This window comes from Heptranchias perlo, chromosome 29, assembly GCF_035084215.1.
Source record: "Heptranchias perlo isolate sHepPer1 chromosome 29, sHepPer1.hap1, whole genome shotgun sequence".
Classification (NCBI taxonomy): domain Eukaryota; kingdom Metazoa; phylum Chordata; class Chondrichthyes; order Hexanchiformes; family Hexanchidae; genus Heptranchias; species Heptranchias perlo.
The window spans coordinates 2,899,092-2,923,747 of NC_090353.1; the positions used below are offsets into that span (position 1 = coordinate 2,899,092).

The window sequence follows — 24,656 nt, forward strand, 5'->3', positions numbered from 1 at the left end:
TCTCCCCCTCCCCGTATTCTCCCCCTCCCCGTATTCTCCCCCTCCCCGTATTCTCCCCCCCCCCCTCCCCGTATTCTCCCCCCCCCCTCCCCGTATTCTCCCCCTCCCTCCCCCTATTCTCCCCCCCCCCCTCCTCCCTCCCCTATTCTCTCCCCTCCCCTCATTCTCCCCCTCCCCTCCCCGTATTCTCCCCCTCCCCCTCCCCCTCCCCGTATTCTCCCCCCCCCGTATTCTCCCCCTCCCCCTCCCGTATTCTCCCCCTCCCCCTCCCGTATTCTCCCCCTCCCCTCCCCGTATTCTCCCCCTCCCCCTCCCCTCCCTCCCCGTATTCTCCCCGTCCCCCTCCCCGTCCCCCTCCCCGTATTCTCCCCGTCCCCCTCCCCGTATTCTCCCCCTCCCCTCCCCTCCCCGTATTCTCCCCCTCCCCTCCCCTCCCCGTATTCTCCCCCTCCCCCCTCCCCGTATTCTCCCCCTCCCCTCCCCTCCCCGTATTCTCCCCCTCCCCTCCCCGTATTCTCCCCCTCCCCGTATTCTCCCCCTCCCCTCCCCGCCCCGTATTCTCCCCCTCCCCTCCCCGCCCCGTATTCTCCCCCTCCCCGCCCCGTATTCTCCCCCTCCCCGCCCCGTATTCTCCCCCTCCCCGCCCCGTATTCTCCCCCTCCCCTCCCCTCCCCGTATTCTCCCCTCCCCTCCCCTCCCCGTATTCTCCCCCTCCCCTCCCCTCCCCTCCCCGTATTCTCCCCCTCCCCTCCCCGTATTCTTCCCCTCCCCTCCCCGTATTCTTCCCCTCCCCTCCCCTCCCCGTATTCTCCCCCTCCCCGTATTCTCCCCCTCCCCCTCCCCCTCCCCCTCCCCCTCCCCCTATTCTCCCCCTCCCCCTATTCTCCCCCTCCCCCTCCCCCTATTCTCCCCCTCCCCTCCCCCTATTCTCCCCCTCCCCCTATTCTCCCCCTCCCCCTATTCTCCCCCTCCCCCTCCCCCTATTCTCCCCCTATATTCTCCCCCTTTCCCTTTTTCTTTCTCTCTCTCTGTTCCTAAAATGGCGGGCCTGTAACGGTTCAATTGCAGATTGACGGTTATGTGGGCGACGGGCCGCTCTTGTCCAATCACAGTGAACCATGGCGGGTGATTGACTTACGGGCCCCGCCCCGGGCGCTAAGGTCCCGCCCCTAACCCGCGCTGTCCAATCAGAGCTGAGCACCCTGTGATTGACGTGGCGGTGGGCCTATTTCCGGTCAGTCCCCGCGAGGCGCGTGATTGACGTGAAGCTCCACGTCTACTGTTTGATTCACCCAATCAGAGGTGGGATAGGGAGCGCAGGACACGCCCCTGGCTCGACTGGCACCAATAGGAGACGACGCCAGCCTATGATTGACGTGGCGCCATTTTGTCGGGGTATATGTGTGGCGGGCGGCGTGAACAGCCGCGGCTTTTCTTTCTGCGCTCTCCGGTCTGCAATGGACGGGTAAGGAGCGCGGGGTCTCGCCGGGGGCCAAGGGCGGCTTCACGGCCCCGAGGAAGGCAGAAAGAGGAGGGGGGGGGGGAAGTGAAGGCTTGGCCGGGGCGTCGTGTTCGGCCTCTGAGTCGCGCAAAAGTTGGGAGCGAGCGGCAAACGCGGGCGGGCGGGCGGGGGGAGGGGCGCGGCGCGAGGCCCGAGCACGCGGGGTAGGCCCCCGGACTCTCCGCGCCCGGGAGGCGGTTGGTTCCGTTTTGAATTCTCCGCGGCCCGGCCTGAGCGGGGAACCGCGTCTGCCTGAGGGGGGCCTCGGGCTCCAGGGCCCGGCCGTGCCTACCCGTGCGCTCGCACATTCTGGCACCTCAAAATGGCGGCGGAGCGGGGACCCGGGGGGGGGGAAGCGGGGGACCACGACCCGGGAGAAGGGGGAAAGCAAGGCTCTGGGGAGGGGGGGTACCGGGATCCGGTGGGTTCGGGGGCGCTTGCCGGAGGCCGCCGCCGTTTTTTGGGGCCGCGAGTGATGGTGCGCTGACTCGCCAGACGTGTGGTATTGCCCGGTCGGGTCAGGGGCCCTGGGAGCCTCCCCGGTTACTGGGCCTTTAAATGGGATCGGGCCGGTGCTGACCGGGGTCGGGTGCGGTCTACTGCCTGTGGAGCTCCCAGTGCCCGGGGTATTGCTGCCAGTGGCCCGCAGGGTTTTCCACAGCACAGTCCAGCTCCTCCGCCTGTGTGGGCCTCCCCTCAGCAAAAATAATTCATAACTTCCCAACAGCTCCTTGGCTGTGGCCCTTGGCTTGATGTGTGGCTGTCCAGCCTCAGTGTCCCGGGTTACCGGGGGGGGGGGGGGGGGGATCCGAACTGGGATCAGTAGTGACCTCTACTGGAGTTCAAATTACCACAACTTACTATTTGATGCCACCACAGTTGAATAGCCTGCTCACATTGCTCAGACTGGTATGAGTAACAAGGTATTGGAAGGTGCCCATTAGAGCCATATAGCCAGTTTAAAAAAAATGTAATCCATGGGGGAAAAGATAATGGTAGCGAACTTGGTAGTTACAAAAGTTACATTGCAATGTGTGAGGCAGTTTCTTAAGCAATGGGAGTGCCAAGGTCACTAGTGGCTTGTCCCTGATCTTGCTCTGTACACTTAATAGAAGATTCATTGGATAGTGACCAGGAATCCTAGGCTTGCTTCTCCCTCTGGCACAATTGAGCAAACTGGTGCTGATCTGTGGGTTTTGTACCTGCAAGTTGTGTTTTTTCAGAATTGCACTCTTGGCTGCATTTGCTTTTACTTGGTTTAGTTCCAACATGTGCATGTTGTGGCGTTTAGGAAGTGGTTTGTGCTGAAATGATACAGTAAATGGGCTCTGAGAAAGGAGCTTGCCGCTGAACTCCAGCTGCAACAAATCTGGATTTTGTTCAGGGTTTGATGAATCATCCTTTTGGTGTAAATGCTTAATACTGGATTTCTTTTGAAGTCTTGGTGTGGTCATGTGACTGGACAGTTTGTGAATGAGGAAATGAGCATTTAAAATAGCTCCACCCTCTTGTATTGCTGTGTAAGAGCTTGTTCAAAAGGCCAGTTGCATAACCCTCAAGCATTCTTGTGTATCCATATACATGAGGACATTGTGCATGTGAGGGGTGGGGGTGGTATGTGTTCTGTTTGGCCTGGCAGCTATCATGTGAACACAGGCACAGTATTGGCAACCCAATTCCCAAGGGTGGTGGATTGGAATTAGAACCAAATCTGATGTCCACATGTTTGCACTTTTCAGCAGGGGTCCTTAATTAGCAGGAGAGGGTGTCTGTTTTTCATCCCCTTCTCTAATCCTGGGAAGCATGCCCTTGCTGCCCTCTGCTGTAGAGCATTTAAGAGTTCCTTACAAGGTCTCAGAATCCTGAATTGGGAACTGATTCTCTAGATAGGAAAACTATTCATTGATCACAAATTCATTGCTTTGCTGGGTCTAAGTGTGTGGTGGTCCTGTTTCTCACTATCTGACTGTAGTGTCACCATTTGTGATGCTTTGCATGTTATCTTAACAATTGCTCAATTCAAGAAACTGGTCCTGAAGAATGGAACTAAAGGGTGTGCAATGGACTGTAGACAACTAAGCAGCTTGAGGGATGTACAAGTGTAAAATCTAGTCCATCTAATGTGGACTGTAACTTTGTGCCGTTTTAAGAGGGAAAGAAGTAGTTTTGAATTGCACTACGAGTTTTGATCAATCATACCCTCTTCCCGCTACCCCACTTTTGGTGCTTTGATTGAGAATTTTAATTTTTTCGTTTCCCTTAAAGTTACAATTGCCTTTTTCTGTGGCCTTTGTAAATCTTGAAGGCATTTATTGGTTCAACTTTTTTGCAGAGAGGCAACGTCCATTCCTGCTTTTGAGGAGGAAGAGGAACAACAATTGGGCCTCTGTCTGATCCTCCCTTTAAACAGCAGAAACACTTGGAATGTTTCTTTGTTTTCTTAGATAGCAAGTACATCACATACAGCTAACTTTTTTTCTTTGTTCTCTTCTACAGCGTTGTCCAAGATATAACAGTTGGTACAAAGGTAGGTCATTTCTATAACTTTTATAACTGACCCTATTATGTTGCTTCACTGCGAATTATTATATAAGAGCAGAAGTGAGCTATAAGGCTCTGCGCACCTGCTCCACCATTCAATAAAATCGTGGCTCCTCTTCGGCCTCAACTCCACTTTCCTGCCAATCCCCATAATCTCTTGATTCCCTTAGTCTGTCAATCTCATGAATATACTCAACTCAGCATCCACAGCACTCTGGGGTAGAGAATTCCAAAGATTCACAAACCCCGAGTGAAGACATTTCTCATCTCAGTCCTAAATGGCTGACCCCTTATCCTGAGCCATGCCCCCTAGTTCTAGACTCTCCAGCCAGGGGAAACATCCTCTTAGCATCTACCCAGCAAGCCGTCTTAGGTGATCTCATTGAAACATATAAGATTCTCTCATTCTTCTAAACTCTTGTGTAGGCCCATTCTACTCCATCTGTCCTCATAGGACAACCCTCTCATCCCAGGAATCAATCTAACGAACCTTCGTTTTACTGCCTCTAAGATAAGTATATCCTTCCTTAGATAAGGAGACCAAAACTGTGTACACCACTCCAGGTGAGCTCTCACCAAAGCCCTGTACAGTTGTAAGACTTCCTTACACTTGTATTCCAATCCCCTTGCAATAAAGGTCTACATACCATTTGCCTTCCTAATTGCTTGCTGTACCTGCATGTTAACTTTGTTTTGTATACAAGGACACCCAAATCCTTCTGAACACTACCAACATTTAATAGTTTCTCACTATTTTTCTATTCCTTACCAAAGTGAATAACCCCACATTATACTCCATCTGCCACCTTCTTGCCCACTCACTTAACCTGTCTATATCCCTTTGCAGACTGTTTCCTCCTCGCAGCTTACTTTCCCACCTAGCTTTGTATCGTCAGCCAACTTGGATACATTACACTTGCTCCGCTCAGCTGCGTCATTAATGTAGATTGTAAATAGCTGATTCCCAAGCACTGATCCTTGCGGCACCCCACTAGTTACAGCTTGCCAACCCGAAAATGACCAGTTTATTCCTACTGTTTTCTGTTGGTTAACCAATCCTCTATCCATGCTAATATTACTCCCAACCCCATGAGCCTAATCTTGTGTACTCTGCTGCCATCCTGTATAACAGACTACTGTAACTGGGGTTCACGTCTGTAGATTGATTCTTGCTTTTGTTTCAGGTCTCTTGCCAGATTGTGTTTAAAAAGGTTCAGTAGTTAGTTGCACAAGCCTTTTAAAAGTGAAAGTGTTGGATCTTTTTTCTCTAGCTAAGGCACAAAAAGCAGGCAGCTTCCTGATGTGATCCTTGGTCTACACTCATTTGGTTGTCAGCCAGGCCTAAAGTGGGGGTGCTCCAATTAGGCTCATCTGGAGGTGAAGAAAATTAGCACTTCACTCCTGATCACTAGTCTTCCCTGTTGGAAGTGTGTGAGGGGGGAAGTTAGGGATTGGCTGAGGTATCCCTGAAAACAATTCGATCCAAGGATTGTACATTAACGATGGCCACTTTCTGGACAAGTAAGTGCTTGCTACTGAATCAATATCCGGAGAGGAAAATGAATAAGTAAGAAATACTTCAGCTCCCAGTGGTGTTTTCTCATTCTGCTGATGTGGCTCTAGGTGGACAGTTACAGATAATGCATTGGAGGGAGGAATTGACTCTGCTGTAATCGCATTATTTGAATGATGGGTCCTAAACGAACCATCTAGTGTGCATGTTCCTTGTGAAACCATCAACTTCCAGCTGAAGTGGCTACACAGGCAACAAGTAAAGGTGACAACTGATGCGCAGCTGCTAGTCTTGCAGGCAGCAGAGGGCTGTGTGGAACCTATTCCAGTGCCATTGGGGTATTAAGTATGGCATAGCTAGCTACTTCCTTAGGTCTAGGTGGGTCTTGGCTAATCTGAGTTTGGTTCATTTTCAAAGGATTAAAGTTGGGCTAGGTTTACATGTAAGTCTGGTATCCTCTTATATAAACTAAGCATAGCCTGTAATATGGCCATGCCGTTTAGATGTGGGTGTAAACTGGTGTGACTTGATTTCAGAAACCTGTTTGTGATGCAGCTTCCCTGTTCTAAACAAGTCACTATTAGGACATTCCTCAGCCTGCTGCATTCTATACCAGGTGTAACCTGATCTGTTCACTGTTTTGCAAAGCAGAAATTCTGCTGAAGTAATTGGAGTAAGTACCTGGGCCTAAAACCTATTTTCTGCCCTTCCAAAGTTCACTTTAATAATGGGTTTGTATTGCAGAAATGCTTCTGCAATGCACTGAGACTGCCAGTGCCCTAAAATCAGCTCTTGCAGTGCATAGCAGCTTTCCAAGCACAGTTGCCATTGCTGAAACCACTGCACGGTTATCTTGTGCGTGTCTGTACAGGCTGGGAATGCAGAAACAGCATGGGTGAGTTGCATAATTTGTTTGCCTTCATCCTGCATGGCCTCCAGAGGTGCAGGGAAATGACCACCTGAATTAGGGTGCAGTGTGACTGGAATCTACAAGCATTATAATTGAGTGCTGGGGCTCACAAGAGTTTCAGTAAAGTCTCGGTTTAAAATTCCTCTTGGACCAGGTGTGAAAGACAATCTGCTGAGTGCTAGTTTGAAGATGTTAGGTGCTTGCATGGAGGAGGGCCCAATCTCAGGTGTGAGCAGGCATTTTGTAGAACTTGTGCTGTGTATCTTGCTATTAGAAATAATTTTCTTGTTTACTTGCTGTGGTTTCAGATCCCCTTTTTTGGTGTTAGCTGTGTTTATTAACCCATTTAATTTCTAGGTGATATATATGCTGTTCTAGAATCTGGTGCACAGATCATGGTTTACTGCATGCATTAGAATCTCTTACTTTGTTCTCTGACTATATATGCTGTGCCTTTATGCAACTCTTCACTCGCCTGACGAAGGAGCAAAGCTCCGAAAGCTTGATTTCAAATAAAGCTGTTGGACTATAACCTGGTGTTGTGCGACTCCTTACATCTTTTCCTTCCCCATTTTTAATTTCCTTTAACAATGTTTGGATTCTGTTGTGACCAAACAGCAATTACACAAGTGACTTGAGATTCTTCTAGCTTTTGATTTTCAGTTATAAACAATTCATCCAGTGTTCTGTGAGCAATCAATACTGGAGATCTTGTATGTAAGAAGATTGCTTTTAAAAATCTTCATCTTTTAGGGGAGATATGAGATTTCAGGTTAGATATAAATAACCATGCAATAAACTACCAGTGGTGCTACCACTTAGGGCAGCAACCTAATGTGGGATTTATAATGTAAGTTTGCAGACTACTAATGACTTATAGTTTTGCATTAGCACAGTACCTTTATCAGTTATGAAACGTTAAATTGTCGAACAGGTTGCAGGGCACTGTCTTCAGCTGTGGGTTTCATCTGTTTAAATCTAGAGTTGGCATCTCATTGTGCCCCTCCCCTTAATATTTATTGTGCTATATTCTATACTCCATATCCTGGCAGGTTTTGAGAAATACTTAGCTTCGATTATTATAATGGGCTGTGGTAGGGACACCTGTAAAATGATCTTTGGTTTCTACAATCACAAACTTGTAATCCAGCTTTGCCTGTGATGGCTGTAGTACTGGAATTGTACTGTAACTTCTGATGAGTGGAATACATTGCAAGAACCTAAGCCTGGTCTTGAAAGTGATATTCTAGGAAACGGAGCTGAGCAGTTATCTTGGGCTCCCATTTAATATTGAATATTATGCCTATAGTATTACCCAGAAGGCTAATGTTGAGATGGTTCTCATTTGTTTCATTAAGTATATTGCAGTCCCATAAAACACTTGTGAAAAGATACTTGCCAGAACTGATATAACACCAATGACCAGTCTCTAAATAAAAAAGCTCAGCCTGTTCGCACTGTAGTAGTACACTTTTATACCGTGCAGCATGTTTGAACACAGGCAGTGCTCCTCAACCTACTCCTGTAGTGATATGTTGCTGGAGTTCAAATTTCCATCAGTGCCGGCTGATCCTAAATGGAGGTTTGTGCTTTAGCTAAAACTGGATTTTAAATGAGCATGTCGCAGTGATAGTACACCATGGACCAGTGTCTGCTTTCCTTCCTTCTCCCCCTTCCCCCCCCCCCCCCCCCCAAATAAACGAGGTGGTTACTGATCTATCCTCGTAGAGGCAGTTTTAATGTACTGTAGTTGGTTTGCTCCTGTGGATCCTATGCAGTCAAGTGTATTATCAGAAATGTGTCCACTTGCTATCCATTGTCAGCAATGGACACTCAGCTTTTCCTGGGTCTCCTAATCACTACCCTGTGTTGATTCAGTGCGGCAATATCAAAGTTCTGTTCCTGAGCGTACTGCTTGGGACCAACTCGGATTTCCGGGCAGTGCTCAAAAGTTCATGATGTCATTGAAGTGAGGTGATTTTGCCCCACCTTGTAATTAAGCAGTGTCAGTTACTGTTAAAGTTCAGGTTCAGCCATGTATGTCTTGAGGGTGTGGCGAGCAATGCATACATCAGGGCACAAGTACCAGTGGAAAATGCATACGAGGCAGTTTGCACCTTGTCATGTATTAATGTCTGACCTGTTCTCTTCTATCCCCTAGGAGTGGGGGGAAAAATCAAATCCATGACCCTGTAAGCAAAGTTCCCATCCACCAAATTTTGGCATGTCAGTTGGTGTAGAATTTTTTTTGTTTCTCTTCAGTGTTCTCTGCTTCGTTCCCAAACCATTGACATTTAAATGTGAGCTTTACCCACCCAGGCTTCTAACTCCTGTTAAATCAGCAGAGGGCCTGGACTAAATTGGAGTGTTTTCAATTTAAATTTTGGGATAGAGCAGTAGTGCAAGGAAGTGATTTGCAAGGCACTGGAGAATTGCGTTTAACCGACAGCACCAGATTATATATGGCATTCTCTCTGGACTTCAGTCTGGGTTTCTCCTGTTGTTTTCTAGATCTCACTGGCTGCTGTTGATTTTGATGTTAGAAGCTTGGAGTTGGGAGGGACACTTATCAGTGGTGCATCCCTGGAGGAACAATGTTGCTTTGCTGCTCTGGCTGATGTTGAAATGGGAACTCTGACTACAGTCCAGGCTCTCTTTTTTAAAGACAAGTGTTACATTTAGTCCAAAACTGGCCAATGAATCCCATCTTGTGTACAAGTATATACCGCTAAACATTCTCTTATACAAATGGTTTACCTTTTTCTTTCCCTCTCTTTATGATGTTACTTACATTCATACTGTAGTAGCTAGTGGTTATGAAATGTAAACTGCTTACCAGTCATCTATTTTTGTAGTGCTGGTATTCTAAAATTGAATCTGGTTTAAATGATTGAGGCAAACATGCAGTATTGCCTCTGTTTACATTGCTAAAACAGCCCTCCTTATTCTTACTAATTACTGATGTCCATTCCATTGGAGGAGCCTGTATTACTGTATATGTGGTCTTTAATATAGAGAGCAGGTCATTCCCAGAGCCTGAAGTTTACAAGAAGTTGCAACTGGCTTCAGCATTTTAGAAGCAGCTCCAATTATCTGTTACTGCACAGACCACTGACCTTAAAGGCATGGGTCAGGATAGCAGTTGACATCACAACCATGCTGCAGACCAGAGACTATCCATGAGCAGCAGGAGATCCATTGGTATTACATAAGTGCCTAAAGGGAGAAGAGACTGCACATGTTTTCTGTTGGACTTACCAGGCTTCAGGAGAGACTTACTTGACTAAAGGGTTTTCATGGTAGGTAGCAATAGCTTGTCTTTAGACTTTTTAGCTGTAGTATTTGCACTTTATGCAGGCAGCAGTGCTCGAATGAAAAGGTTTCCTTTCTTTGCTGGTCTTGTAAAACTTCCCTTTTCACTAGGAAATGTACTGCAACCAGAAGCAAAGGTGTATTTTCTGTCCTGTTGTGCCGTCTGCCCCGTGGTGTAAAAGCAGTAGTTTCTTCAGCACTGGAATTGCGAGCTGCAGTAGAATTGCTTTTTGAAACACCTGTGTAATACACCATGGGCCTCTGGTCCCCTGGGATTTGAATTGATACAATTCCTGTTCTCTGGCACTTCTGTGTCCAAATCTGACTTCCCCCAGTGTTTCCTGACACAAATGAAGTAAACATTAAAGTTATTGGTCTCACTGGAGTGGATTTGCCCTTGTATGAGGTCAGTAGCATTCCATTTTGTAATGCCCAACATCTGCTTCCTCTTTCAAAATGAGGAATCGACTGCTGAAGTTTGAGCCCAGTGTTCGTGTTCCTCTGTTCTCCCTAGGATTCCATGTAGATTTTTTTTACATCCTAGTCATGCTCAGTTATAGTCTTCCTTCACCCCCCCTGGGGGGGGGGGGCTGGGAGATAGCATGGTTCCCTATTGTAAATCTTTTTTCTGACCAATGCACTTTGGGGCAGTGATGTCACACCCTGTTTTTGCAGCAGACTAATTGATGGCCATTTTCTTTGTGACCCTTCTATCGTTATCAACAGCTTTTCCGCTGAGAGGAAATGTAAAGAACAGGAATGTCTGTTTAAACTCTAACAGGTTTTTTGCTTCTTTCTCCTTCTCTTCCCAACCCCCCCCCCTCCAGTGTCTCAGTTCAATAGGCAACAGTTGTCTGAAGTGGGTCTACTTTGAAGTCATCTGCATTTTCTTAAACATCTGTGTAGATGAGTGAATGAGGCAATGGCTTTTCTGCAAAGGCTCTAAACTAGGAAATTGTATTTAACTTTTCCATTTACTGGGATAAAGTTATACTGCGTGTTTAATGGATTCAGATTGTGGCCTAAGGTTATTTAGCTGGGCTAATAGCTACTGGTCTGATATGAATGACCCTTTCTCTTGATTTTAAGGTACTACGTGTAGTGTCATGCTTCAGCAGAAACCTTGTGAACTTGGCTCAATTCATTTCTCTCCAAATTGGTTTAACTGAGTGGCTGGGTGGAGATCCTTGTTTATAGTGAGCTTAATCTCACTGAATAGCTTTTCCTGTAATTGGACACTCCTGGAGCTTTAGGGTAAAGTTTCAGTAAACAATACTCAAAGTCCATTGCCACAGCAACTCCTTGTGTGCCGATTTTGTTTATTGCAGTGCGTAGCTGAATGTTTATCTGAAACTGTTTTAAGGGGCAACTGTCTTTTTTGAGGGCATACTGGGATTTTGATTCTCATTGGAGTGGTTGGTGGCAGTGGTAGCTCAAATTTTAAATGGTTTAGTTAAAACTACCCCTACAATGCCTTTGGAATTCTAAGGGGATGTGGAAGCGATGTATGTACTGCCTATTATGTTTGCTTTGGAGAAATAGCTACTTGGTAACTTCCAATTTCTATGATCTGTACTATTTTGCAGCGATTTGTTGCTGGGATTAACTTGATTTTCTACCTGTTTTTCCAAAGTAAACTTGTACAGTGTGCACCCCTATAACTTGTTTCTCAGTGCTGTCAGGGTAAGGAATACACTTTGTTTTAAAAGACCTGCTGCTTGAAGGAATGCAGCAGGTAAATGCACATTGAAGACTGAAGTTGCATTGCACTAGCTCAAATCATTAGGGCTACCATTTTGGAGGTCCACAGCTTGACCTTTAAACTGGAAATCCTGCAGCCACTTCTGCATCTATTGTGCCTGAAAGTGCATTGCTTGTCTGTAAAATTGACACTTGTTTTATAACCTCCCCCTCCCCCACACACTTTGCTGCATTGGTTATGAGTGGACAATGTAAATTCAAGCAGACTTGCAACACTTTGAAGGCTTTTGAGACCAGGCTGTAGCTGGCTACTGAGTGAAGGAGTTTCCTTGTGCACTGTGCCTTGCAGTGCTAGAAACTGGTGGTGTTTGTGCTCTTACGTCAAGCCACTGTAAAATCTATCCACCGAATGAAAGGTCTTGACTGCTAAGCTGATATTTAAAAGCAGTGGGGCCTCTTGGTCTGAGCTGTGAATGGAATGTTGCAGTTCTGGCAGCAATTTAAGGGATTTGGCTTCCTTTTGAAGTACCCCAGCACCTTGTTTGTAGAACTGCTGTCTGTCAGTCTGCACCAGCTGGGTGTGCCTGTTTGGTATGTGAAAGGTGCGTCAGGGTTTCTGTTTGCAGCTTTTGCATGACTGCATTCACTTATCTAAAACCAAAAGATCAGGTCTGTTTCTTTGGGGCACAATTTCAGCAATAATTTTTGTTGCTCTAAAATGAAGGAACTCTACTGTCAGTAATCCAGCCAAATGAAGTGGATTTTCTAAAAGCAGTTGTTCAGCTAACTGGTCCCTATTTTTCTGGCAACAAGGGTGAAGGTTGGGTGGCCAAGTGATGTTTACTAGTGCGATGCATCCATCTACTTCACATTTATAGGACAAATTCTACAGCATCACCAGCCAAGGTGGTTAATGAACTTCTGCTCTTCAAGCGGTTGTCATACAAAAGGGACATTAGTTTACTTCTGTAGATGTGGGATTGGTGTAGCATTCCACCTGGAAAGCAGCAATAGATTGTAAGCTCTGACCTAGCTTTACCTAGCAGTGAAGTTTGGATGGAGTAATAAAGCAGGTTCTCATTTCTCTCAGATTCGGTGACACTATCTCTTCCTTTGTTCCTGGATTGAATGTTTGAAGGGCACACATCACTGATTCTCCATGTTTCAGTGTCACAGCTAATATTTCATCCAGCAGCTGGGAAATGAGCATTGACCCATGTTTGGTGACTGAGTTGAGTAATTTTAAGGAAAGGATGTCCAGTATTGCTCATGGCAATGCATTTGAAGTATCCAAACTAGTTTAGAAATGAACATGTGATCAGAGCTTCAACTGAATTGAGGAGGTGAACAGGGTGAGCTCAGACGGGTTATTTGAGACTGATTCATTCTTTGGACAATACAAGAGGTATAGTGTGGTTGGTATCTAGTTGCTGTAGAGGCCAGTTTAAATAATAAATGTTGGACAATCTTACCATGTTATGAGATCTCACTGGCTATTGTAGTCAGCTCTGTGTAGTGTTGCAGTTGATTGATTTTTGTGAAGGCATTGGAAGGGTTTCTATTTCATACTAGGTGTGTATGTTTATGTATGATTAATGATTCAGCTGCACTTCTGCCATATTTTCTGTAGGATTCCACTTAAATTTTTCTCCCGTAGGGACCTATGACTGCCTTTAATTAAAAGCTGCTCTTCTTTCCCTCCATTAAGGTAAAGTGAGTGATTTCCACTAACTGTTTCACAAACAGGATAGTTTTCTAGTTGCCCTATACGGTGAAGTTTTTGGCCTCTGTCCCTGACCTAGTAGTGGCTGTAGTGGCCAAACACCACCTTGAGTTGGATCAGCTGACTCAGCACAGACCAGTGACCATTCTAGCTGACTCATTGCATATTCCAGGAATTGAATTTCAATGGCATTCTAATGTCATGCTCTTAGTCAAGTGGCTTAGTAGGAAATAGTTACTTGTTTTTACTGTGCAGATGAAAAGTGGAAATAGTGCTGGCAACTGGGATATTGTAAATACTTCAGTTCCTCCCCTTTCGTTCTCCACCCCCCACCCCCAAAAAAAGAGCTCCAATTTTGAAACTACTTTTTACCTCCAATGAGAATTCATGGCAATTACTAGATGGATTTCCAATTGTTGAAGCTGCCAACTTTTAAAAGCATCTTTAGCCACTTTTTTTTAAATTTTCCTGTGGATTGGGTGGAGGCTTAGTGATGTAGTGGAGTCTGTGGTGTAAATTGCACTTTGAAATGATGCCAGAGTTGACTGCTGTAGTCTTGCAGTGTAATTTAAATGTTTATCTTGAGCTGGGTCACTTCCTGAGGGCAGGCAGGCTGGACAATCCCTGTGCAACTCCGCTTACACAAAGGAATCCACGCATTCCACTGCAGTGAGAACATTGTATGACTGGGTGCATTTAATAAACCCCATTTCTTGGTGAGCTGGTACTCTTGTCTGTTTCCACTTAAACTTGAATATTCCTGTCAGAGTTGGAAAAGCCAAAGGCTGTGGTTCTTCCTGCTGCATCTAACTTGGACCACTTGTGCAAACAGGGGGATGGTAGATTCAGATGAACTGTTGCCAGATGTCTTTCAAACCACGTGTAACTGGAACATGTTGCTGGACTTGCATCGCCATAATTATGGGTCCAAAGACAACTGGGCAACTGTGCAGTGATCACTGTTTCTGAGCGCAGCAGTGTCGTGTCCTACAGACTTGCATGTTCTATGGTAGCTATAACTAGGAATTTTGTGTAGTTGGAGTTGTAAGTCTTCAGCATAGGAGTAGGGATTTTGGTGTAATAGTGTAGCCTTGATCAGTCAGCAGCTGGTGGGTGGAGTACAGTACCTCCCCTTCAAATGTTTCCTTACTAACCAGTTCCATGTCTCATTGCCTCCTACAGACAGGAAAAGTTTAACCACACTGCTCAACAAGTGATACTGGACTTAATTTAGTGACTGTAGGAGGAAAAGTACAGTTGAGCTCCTATTTGCATGGAATTGAACCCATGGTGGTTGTAGTATTGTACAGCTTTTAATATATTCAGCCATGTGCAGTGTTGATCATAGCAAATTAACTAAAATAGACTTCGTGACAGTTTTACTGCATCATCTGTGAAGAGATGCTATAGTGTACAAAGAACTGCTGCAGATGCTGGAAACATTCAGCCGGCTGTGGAGGGAGGAACAAGGTTCTGGAGGTTTTGTATTTAAAACACTTGGCAGATTGGAAAATTACTGAGTTATCTTTTTTCTTCTCTGCAGCGGGGGTCTGACGAGCTTCTATCTGCTTGTGCTGCTAACGGTCCCTTTATCATGAGCAACTCTACTCCCTCTGCTGGTGAGTACAGTAAGTAACCCTTTTATCTTTTTTTACTGTACATTGTGCCATGAACTACTGACCAGGAAAGAATTGGTGTGGGGGTGGGGGTGGTAATGCTGAAATTTCAGTGCTAGAAATGCAAGCCGCTGAATCATTTGTGGGGACTGGAACCTGCTGTAGTTCCATATTAAGGCAAGAGAACTTTTTTTAGATGTAAATTTTTGGCTGGAAAAGAACTTTATTCTTACCTGCTCGGTGTTCAGGTACATGCTATTCATTTAAGTGTGCATTATTTATGCCATGTTTGGAGAATGCTAGTGCCCTCAGTGTGTGAAACTTTTCTAGCCAATGGCAACGACAGCAAAAAGTTCAAAGGAGAACACAGATCTTCAGGAATAGTACCTTCCAGAGTCATTCATATCCGCAAACTTCCCAACGACATCACCGAAGCAGAGGTCATCTCCCTGGGCTTACCTTTCGGCAAAGTAACGAATCTTCTCATGTTAAAAGGCAAAAACCAGGTGCGTGACTCCTTACTCTCCTCCCCAAACAAGTCTTTGGCGTTTGTCTGGTTCGATATCATAGAATCGTATAGAAGGAGGCCATTTGGCCCAGCATGCCTGTGCTGGCTCTTTGAAAGAGCTGTCCAATTAGTTCTGGTCCCCTGCTTTTTTTCCCCCCATAGCCGATAAATTTTTTTCCTTTCAAGTATTCAATTCCCTTCTGAAATTTGCTATTAAATCTGCTTCCACCACCCTTTCAGGCAGTGCATTCCGGATCATAACTCAGTTTTAAAAGAAAATGTCCTCCTGTTGCCTCTGGTTCTTTTGCTAAATCTGTGTTATCTGGTTAATGACCCTTCTGCCACTGAAAAGTTTCTCCATTACTGTATCTTTCATAAACTCATAACTTTCTTGCTTTTGTACTCTATGCCACTAACGAAGCCAAGGATCCTGTATGCGTTTTTAAACAACAGTCTCAACTTGTCCTGCTACCTTCAAAGATTTATGTACATACACCCCCAGGTCTCTGATCCTGCACCCCCTTTTAAAATTGTACTCTTCAGTTTATATTGCCTCTCCTCATTCTTGCTATGAAAATACATCACTTCACACTTGTTAAATTCCATCTGCCTTGTTTCTGTCCTCCTGAAGTCTGTTACTATCCTCATTGTTTACTGCATTTTTGAGTTTCGTATCCTCTGCAAACTGAAATTATACCTTGTATTCATAAGTCCAGGTCATTAATATATATCAAAGAACAGTGGTCCTAATACTGACCCCTGGGGAACACCACTGTACATTTCCCTCCAGTCTGAAAAACAACCATTCACCACTACACTGCTTTCTGTCCCTCAGCCAATTTTGTATCCATGGTCCCTTTAATCTCATGGGCATTAATTTTGCTAATAAGTCTATTATGTGGTACTTTTATCAAAGGTATTAAGGGATATGGGCCAAAGGCAGGTAGCTAGATCACAGATCAGCCATGATCTTATCAAATGGCGGAGCAGGCTCAAGGGGCTGAATGGCCTATTCCTGTTCCTATGTTCCTAAATGCCTTTTTAAAACGTCCATATACACCAACCGCACTACCCTTATCAACCTTCTGTTAATTCATCAAAGAACTCAACGTAGTCAAATATGATTTTCCTTTAACAATTCCTTGCTGACTTATTTATTAACCCACGCTCTTCCCAAGTGCTAATTAACTTTGTCCCAGATTATTTTGTTTCCCCATGACCAATGATGGGTTGACTGGCCTGTAATTGCTGTGTTTATCCCCTTCCTCTTTGAACAGGGATGTAACATTTGCAATCCTCTGGCACTGCCCCCATATTTGAGGATTGGAAGATTGTGGCCAGAGCCCCCACAATTTCCACAGTCTCAGTAACCTAGGTTGCAACCCATCTCGACCAGGTGACTCTGTACTCCCTATCTTTTAAGTACCTCTTTATCTATTTTTATCTTATCCAGTATCGCTGCTACATTGACAGCATCATCTTCTCTAGTGAAGACTGATGCAAAATGTTCATTAGTACCTCAACCATACCCTCTGCCTCCAGGAGAAGATAGTTTCCCCCCTCCCAAAATTGGCACCATCCTTTTTGACTCTAGTTTTTTGTTTAAGACTTTTGAGTTTATGTTAGCCACTAATCTATTCCCATAGTCTCTCCTTGCCCCTCTTATTTCCTTTTTAGATTGCCTTTGTACTTTGTATTCAGCCTGGTTCTCTACTGTATTGAGCCTTACATTTGTCAAGCCTCTTTTTTTCTGCTTCATTTTAATCTCTATCTTTAGTCATCCAGGAAGCCCTGGCTTTTGGTGCCCTTCCTTTTCCCCTTGTAGGGATGTCTACTCTATACTGGCAACATCTCCTTGAAGGCCTCCCATTGTTCAATTACTGTTTTGCCTCCCAATTTTTGATTCCAATCCACCTGGGCAAGTTCCCTTTTTAACTCATTGTAATTAGCCCTCCTCCGGTTAAGTATTTTTATGTTTGATTGTTCCTTATCCTTTTCCATAACTATTCTAAACCTGATATCACCGTTTTTTCCCTCCCCCACTGAAGCATGCTCCACTTCATTCCCCAGAGCTAGACCCAGCACTGCTTCCTTCCTCATTGGGTTAGAAACACACTGATCAAGAAAGTTCTCTTACATATTTCAGGAATTCCTCCCCCTTTGCCAGTGCACAGTTACTATCTGTCTAGGGAGTTTGCTTTATTGGTAAGTATTCAAATTAGAGTAGGAAATCCTTACTGTAAATGTCTGCATGGATAACTTTTTAATATAGATAATTGTCCTAAGGAAAAGTGACTGTTTCTGAATTTGTTGAGCCAGCAGTCTCGTGCAGCTGGAATCTGAAAGCTAAATGGGCTGGAAAACCTGCTTTAAAATTCTGACTGTGTTCAGCACTGTCTGTGTTCAGTGAAGTATTTGCAGGTACAAGGCCACCTATGATTCCCAGTTGTGGACATGCCACATTCTTGTATGGCACAAGTACATCAATGTGCTCTGGCTAAATTGGCACAGCTTCTGCAAAGTAGTGAAACTCTTGGTGCAACTAGTTTACAAGGTTGGCTGTACCATCAAAACACAGGAGAGTGATACTGTTGGGGCACTTTTCCTAGACCTCAGCTGTAACATAAAAGCATCTGGTCTTTTTGTTGTAGTTTACTGTGCCTGTTCCTGTCTCTGACCTGTGGGCAGGATCCTGATTTCACTATACTTTAGTGAAAATTGAGCATTTGCTTACTATTTCGAGCAAGACTTGCATTGATCAGTGTGCGCATCTCCAATCTGCAGGCTTTTATAGAAATGAATACTGAAGAAGCTGCTAACACGATGGTGAGCTACTATAGCACTGTCACTCCATACCTGAGGAGCCATCCTATCTACATCCAGTATTCTAACCACAAGGAGCTGAAAACTGACAACTCTCCCAATCAGGCTGTGAGTACTTTTTGTGCAACTAAAGGTGTACCAGGATTATTACAAACTTGCAAGAGGCTCTGTCCTGTTTAATTCAGATGAAGTTTGCATTTGGACTGGAGCCAATTAGATCCTTTTCCAAGGCTTTTTTTCACTGGGCATCAGTGAAAAGGCGTAGCAGCTCCAACATTACAGCAATTCATGGGTTTCGTGTCTCTCGAGTGCATTCTTTTGTAGAATTGAATGTAGAAGCATTATGCTACCGTTGCTGCTTTTTGCTTCAACCTCTTTCCCCATCCCCACTTTTTTTCTCTCCTATTTCCTGTTATGGGTGGGGAGATGCAGAGCACATGAACTCCCCTCTGAGGGCAGAAGTTTGTAATTGGAGTGAAGTCTGGTCAGTTGGGAGGGTCCATTGCCTTCCATGACTTCGATTGTCACAGACTTGGAGTTTTTGGAATGTGTGTGTGTGTGTATATAATATATATATATAAATAAACCTATTGAAGATATTATTCCCTGGCCAACAATGTGCAAAAGCTGTATTGTGGTTAGAAAGTCGGTAGCTTGAGATTTCCTGTTTGATTCCTTTTTCAGAGAGCACAAGCAGCTCTTCAGGCAGTAAATGCAGTGCAGACTGCGAACATGGCTATTGCAGGTACCGGTGTCCCAGATACTGCAGTCAGCCTTGCTGGTCAGAGCCCTGTTCTTCGCATCATTGTGGAAAACCTCTTCTATCCTGTTACTCTAGATGTGTTGCATCAGGTGAGTCTAACTTTCAAGTTGCCGCTGGTAATTGTTCTCTTATGGGAGAGGAGCGGGGCAAAATTTGGATGGTGAGTCCCATTGGGGAATTTGAACAGTGGGGAGGGAAGAGATTGTGCTTGGGTCCTGGGCTATTGAAAACAGGTGTGGTGGGTCAAGTCAGGTGGAAATACTAGGGAGTAGGTTGGGACTGTTTGGGTCGAATGGATTTTTTTGAGTTGGGAATTAAGGTGGGTCCACAACTATTGGAGTCTATTTTGGAATGATGGCTGTTATCCTGGAATGTTTGTTCTGTAATTGGAATCTTAGGTGCTTGAACTGTAATTCCTGTGAGCACCATTGCTGGACATCTGCCTCCAAGTGCTTATAGCCCCATTCCTGTATCACTAAGGAGCTTTCTTTTGGTTAGTCAAAGTGCAGTCACTGCTTTTACTCTGGTAAGGAATCTTACAACACCAGGTTATAGTTCAACACTTTTATTTGAAAATCACAAGCTTTCGAAGATTATCTCCTTCGTTAGGTGAGTGAGAGGTTCTCAAATCGCATATCTTATATTAGGCTGGGACACGATCACACCAATCAAAGGTGTCGTTGGTGTTCAGACAGGTTAGCCACGGAAAACAGTACATCCCAGTATACTGAATACACAATGGGTCAGATTACAAAGCCAGAGAGAGAGAGACCCGAAAGGTCTTTACTCTGGTAAGAATGTGGAACTTCCTACCACAAGGAGTAGTTGAGGGAAATAGCAGAGATGCATTTAAGCGGAAGCTAGATAAGTACATGAGGGGAAAATGGACTACAGTGAGATGAAGTAAATAGTGGGATGAGGTTTGTGTGGAGCCTTGGGCCAACTGACCTGTTTCTGTGCTGTAAATTCTATGTAAAGCCAATCCCCCAGGTCACAGCTGGGTGGGAACAGGAAGGGGAAAGGTCACCTAGGCTTGGGGTGGTGCACAAGAAGCTTTCTTTAAGGCCTCAGGCATGTAGCAATTTGAACTGCAACTACCTTGGAGATAAAGCTGGGAAATTGCTATCAGAAGTACAGTTGGTACATTTAAGCAGGGCAGAAAAGTAAGTTGTAGGAACTGTCACACTTGCAGGGGATTATGTAATATATGACTTTGCATTTTTCTAAATTTTCATCCGTTTTAGGTCAAAATAAGTGTTAACTATGCAAACTTAAAGGTTTATTTTCCAAATGTTGACAAACTGGAACTACAAAACAAGTGGAAGTCTGCTGATTCCTCCCCTAATCTTTGATATAGGGGGTTGGGGTACAACAGGAAGTCCAAATGTCGACCCTCCCAATCCAGGCACATCAATCCTATTGGCATTTACACTTACACATTTCTTGGGCCTGGAGGTTTGGAAAAGGCTGTTGCTGTGTTGGTGGATAGATTCTAAAACAGCACCATCTGTTGGTATCAGTAACTGGAGCTCTATGTAAATAATGGGAGCTTCATGTGACCCACAAACACAAGCTTGGCAGCCCTGTTTTATAAGTCCCTCAAACAAGAATGGTGCACAGGGATCTCTGAATCAATCACATTGCAATAAGTAGGCTGTGCTGGGCTAAGATAATATGGAATGGAAATAGTTTGGGCTGGAACCAAACATTGCCTTTAGTGAGTAGTAAGGATAGGACATGTTTGAATCCCTACGATATAGTAATTTACTGACTACCCCAGTTAGTGTAAGAATTGTCGTGCAGCAAACCAATTTTTCATATTTCAAATTTTTTTGGGTTGCAGATTTTCTCCAAGTTTGGCACTGTGCTGAAGATCATTACTTTCACCAAGAATAACCAGTTCCAAGCCTTGCTCCAATATGCCGATGGCTCCAGTGCACAACATGCTAAACTGGTATGTTGAAGTCGACTCTAATAAACGGTGGCAGTAATGTCCTTGGTGCATACTGACTTCTTGTACTTCAGTGAGCTTGTAATGGGACTATCTGATCTTTAGACGACACCACCTACTATGTAATGAGACCACTATTTGTTAACTTTAAATATTGAGAAACTGATGCAGTTTTTGGGTTCACATTAGACAAACTCTGGTTCCCCCTCTGACTTTTTTCTCCCTTTCCCTCTCCCACTCCTGGAGAGCTGATGACTACTACTGGTGCATAGTTCCACAGGTGCTGGCAGCTCAATAGTGCCCATTTGTAAAGTGCCTAGTTAATGTGCTATTCAATCACAAGGCATCAGTTAAGCCAATTCCTGTCCTTGCCTGACACCCACATGTGTCCTTCATAAACCCCCAAGCCAGGTTGCAGTTTTAGCAGTGAAAAAGTAACTGCCTGTCTCGTACCCTCCACCACCCAGCCCAAAAAACAGCCAACAGTATTGCTGTCTGTGATCACCTAACTCAGTACAGGCCTGGGATCTGGTCTGTGTGGCTGAGTGATGCAGTGTTATTTTACCCACTCAATTGGGGGAGTCCACTAACAAATGTCATTGATTTCAAACTGTCACCACTAATTATTGCTAACTTGTAGTTTGAGAGAATGTAATGTCTGTGTAACCCCAGTGTGTACCTCTTCTAGGCCCTGGATGGACAGAACATCTATAATGCTTGCTGTACTCTGCGTATTGACTTCTCCAAGCTGACTAGCCTTAATGTTAAGTACAATAATGACAAAAGTAGAGACTACACCCGTCCTGACCTGCCATCTGGTGACAACCAGCCAACCTTAGACCAAACCATGGCGGCCGCTTTTGGTAAGGAAGCCTCCCTACTAGGTAAATACACCTCCTCCTGTGAGTTTTACCTATTGTGTGTGGGTTAACATTACAACAATAGGTTAAAATGAAATGAGCAACTTTCACAGTGCCTTTTTTGAAAGGTAGATGGATCCCTAGTCCAGCTAATGGGAATTGAATGCACAATTCTTTACATTTGTAGGTGCTCTGCCCTGACTTGGGGTGGTACAGGTAGATTTTTAAAATGAACGAGGATTTGGGTACAGGGGCTTGTTGATGGGTACTTTGCAACAGGTGGCTTTTTTGGACAGGGGGAAAATGTGGGCATTTGGCTGTTCTTGATGCTGCTTGAGGGCACACAACTTTTTAGTTGTATACTTATTGTGAAGGATCTGGCTGAGATGACTTCAGTCCACTGGACTGGAACATCCTCTGGCTGTGGTGAGGAAGTGTATGCGCTAACCTCCTAAGATCTGGCAGTCTACTTTGATGGCTCTTGCATCGCTTGACTTGGTTATTGCAGCTACAACACGTAAAGCAGTCAGCTAATTCCTGGAAGCCATTCTGACTGTGGGGTGCCATTATCCACTGTCAGCAGTAAATCATCTGACAGAAACTTGTCCTGTGTTGCTGAGTTTTACCTTGCAGTTGAATTCCATTGGCTTATGCTACAGAACACAGCAACGATTGTGATTTGAAGGCAGTTTTTATTTTTAAAAATGCAGGGGTCCATTGGGATCTGGGCCTGAATAGCAGGTTTTGATGGGCTTGCTGACTGAGGCTGTCCCTGTATAGCTAGTAGGAACTTGGGCATTTTTTCTCCTTTTTGTGGGAGTCCAGTTGTGGCACCAGTGTGCAACATGAGATTGGCTAACTACATGGAGCAATAGGTAAGCTTGCCTCTATTCTGGCATGAGGTACATTTAGCCACTAAAGAACTGTATCAAAAAAAATCTTCAGTGAAACAGTCTCATTGTTTTCTTGTGAAAGAGCAAATTAAGATGACATACTATTAGTACCTTTTTCTCAGTTCCAGTGGAAATGTCTCCTTTGAAGTTATTGCATTTAATGTCCAAAGTGAAAGGGTTGTCCTGCTTTAGCATGAGTTCCAAACAGTGGGGTCCTGTGATTAGCTTGATGCATTGATTGATCCCAGTGTTTGACACTAAAGCTGATTCCTGGGAGGGTAGCATACACTTCACCCTCACCAAAGTAGTCATTTAGTTGGCATTACCTCAAGTACCTTCATGAGATACTGCAATTGTAAACATTTAACATTTGGTTAAATGTCTTTCTGGTCCCTTTTTTATAGGTTGGAGCTTTCCCAGCTTCTAGTTTAGTATGTATTAAGTTTTGACGCAATGTATTAAATTCCAAGAGTTTAACATGACTTGTGTGCACATAATTGTATAGCTGTGTAAACTCTTCAATAGAGGATTTGGACTGTGACGAATAAAATATTGAACGGTGGTTTGCCCAGCAGACTTGGCTGAATTTAATTTTTCACACCGTTGAATCTAACTACTGGGTGAGTGGTATTTTTCCCCAGTCCCTGTGCTGTGAAAAGTTGAAACCTACCAACATGTCCCTAACCAGAAATCCACCTCCATCTACATGTCTCTGTACATTGGAGTCACATTCTACATTAATAGCCTTGCAGGAGTGTTTTGGGAATGTCTGCTTCACAATCTCAGCTGTAGTCACTGAAGTGTTAGCCTGTTTGCTGCTAAGATTTACCGATGCAATCCTACAGAATTGTTGAAGCCTGTTGACACTTTGTTCAGCAGATGGTAGTGCAGGCATCGTGCTGGATTGTAAAGGGCTATTATCTTTATTACTGAAAGTGCTCACTGACAGACTTGTTCTCTTGTCAGGTGCACCAGGTATCATCTCCTCGCCTTACGCAGGGGCAGCTGGTTTCCCTCCTGGTATTGCCTTCCAGCAAGCTGGTGAGTCACTAATGCAGGAATTTTATCTTTAAACTGTCTTGTGTATTAAATGTCTTCTATATTTAGGCATAATGTTCTTGAATAGTCTGAAGTGGAACTGGAGAACTGTGAATAACCATGGAAGTCTTGGGTTCAGTATTTTGGAGATAAATCTCTTGGGACCCAAGGAGTATTTTAACTGCTTGTCAAAGTAATTTGCAAGTGTTCTTATCCATAATAAGTGGCTTGTTGCATCCACCTGTAATGGTGTTTGAGCAAGTGGAGAGCTAAATCTGACCTCCTGGAAAGCTACGCATTCAGACTTAAGTTTACATTTGCTCAGTGCCCATGTATTTTGCACTTAACTCGGGAAGCTGATATTTAAAGTATACACTTCAACAGCCATGGCCTCTGTATCCTGTAATTTGAAGTTGCTTATATTTTGAAAACTTGTGTCTCTACAGACTTCCTCCAACATCCATCAGATTACTGTATGTACACTGCTCATAGACTCAGATTACTGTATGTACACTGCTCATAGACTCTAAGCCTTATTTATTACCAATGTGCCCTTCTGCCATAGCATACTGTAACTTGATGGGAGCATTCTATACTAACTGTTGTTTACAGTGGCATTTGTGTGCTGCTCAGGTTTGGACTAACAAATTTACGAAGTATTGCAAGTATTTAAAAGTAAACTTGAATGTTGATCAGAGCTCGGGTTCTAAAGTGTATCATTCTTTTCCATGTGGCATTTAAGGGCAAGGTGTGGAGTAACTGGGTGCAGTGAAGGGTGGTGGTTTTTTACTGTGCTAATGGGTGGTTTGGTTTATTTTCTGGTATCTAATTGGAATGTTACTGTCACATGGCTGAACCATCTCCCCATTGGTTTCCTGCCACTTGCTGCAGTGAGTAGCCTTGTGTAAAGGATTTGCTGTGCCCATTCCCATTTGCAGTAGGTAGGATTACGCTAAGGCTCTGCTTTGCCTTGTCCATCCTTTCCTCCCTGCTTTGCAGTGGG

General features: G+C 44.6%; 1 protein-coding gene across 9 annotated transcripts in view; it reads left to right on the plus strand.

The window, feature by feature from the left end:
• Nucleotides 1-1,384: 1,384 nt before the first annotated feature.
• LOC137299328 (polypyrimidine tract-binding protein 1-like) overlaps nt 1,385-24,656 on the plus strand; it is a 33,009-nt gene continuing 9,737 nt past the window's right edge. For 2 of the 9 annotated variants that reach the window (XM_067967983.1, XM_067967985.1), the window contains exons 1-9: nt 1,385-1,465; nt 3,998-4,028; nt 14,745-14,829; nt 15,148-15,323; nt 18,110-18,256; nt 18,833-19,000; nt 20,755-20,865; nt 21,551-21,725; nt 23,582-23,656. In XM_067967983.1, coding sequence (XP_067824084.1) covers nt 1,458-1,465; nt 3,998-4,028; nt 14,745-14,829; nt 15,148-15,323; nt 18,110-18,256; nt 18,833-19,000; nt 20,755-20,865; nt 21,551-21,725; nt 23,582-23,656 — 976 coding nt within the window. In that variant the 5' untranslated portion in view covers nt 1,385-1,457. Of the gene's footprint in view, nt 1,466-3,997; nt 4,029-14,744; nt 14,830-15,147; nt 15,324-18,109; nt 18,257-18,832; nt 19,001-20,754; nt 20,866-21,550; nt 21,747-23,581; nt 23,657-24,099; nt 24,127-24,656 lie in introns of all 9 variants that reach the window. The other 7 variants (XM_067967977.1, XM_067967979.1, XM_067967978.1 and 4 more) reach the window with 7 other exon arrangements.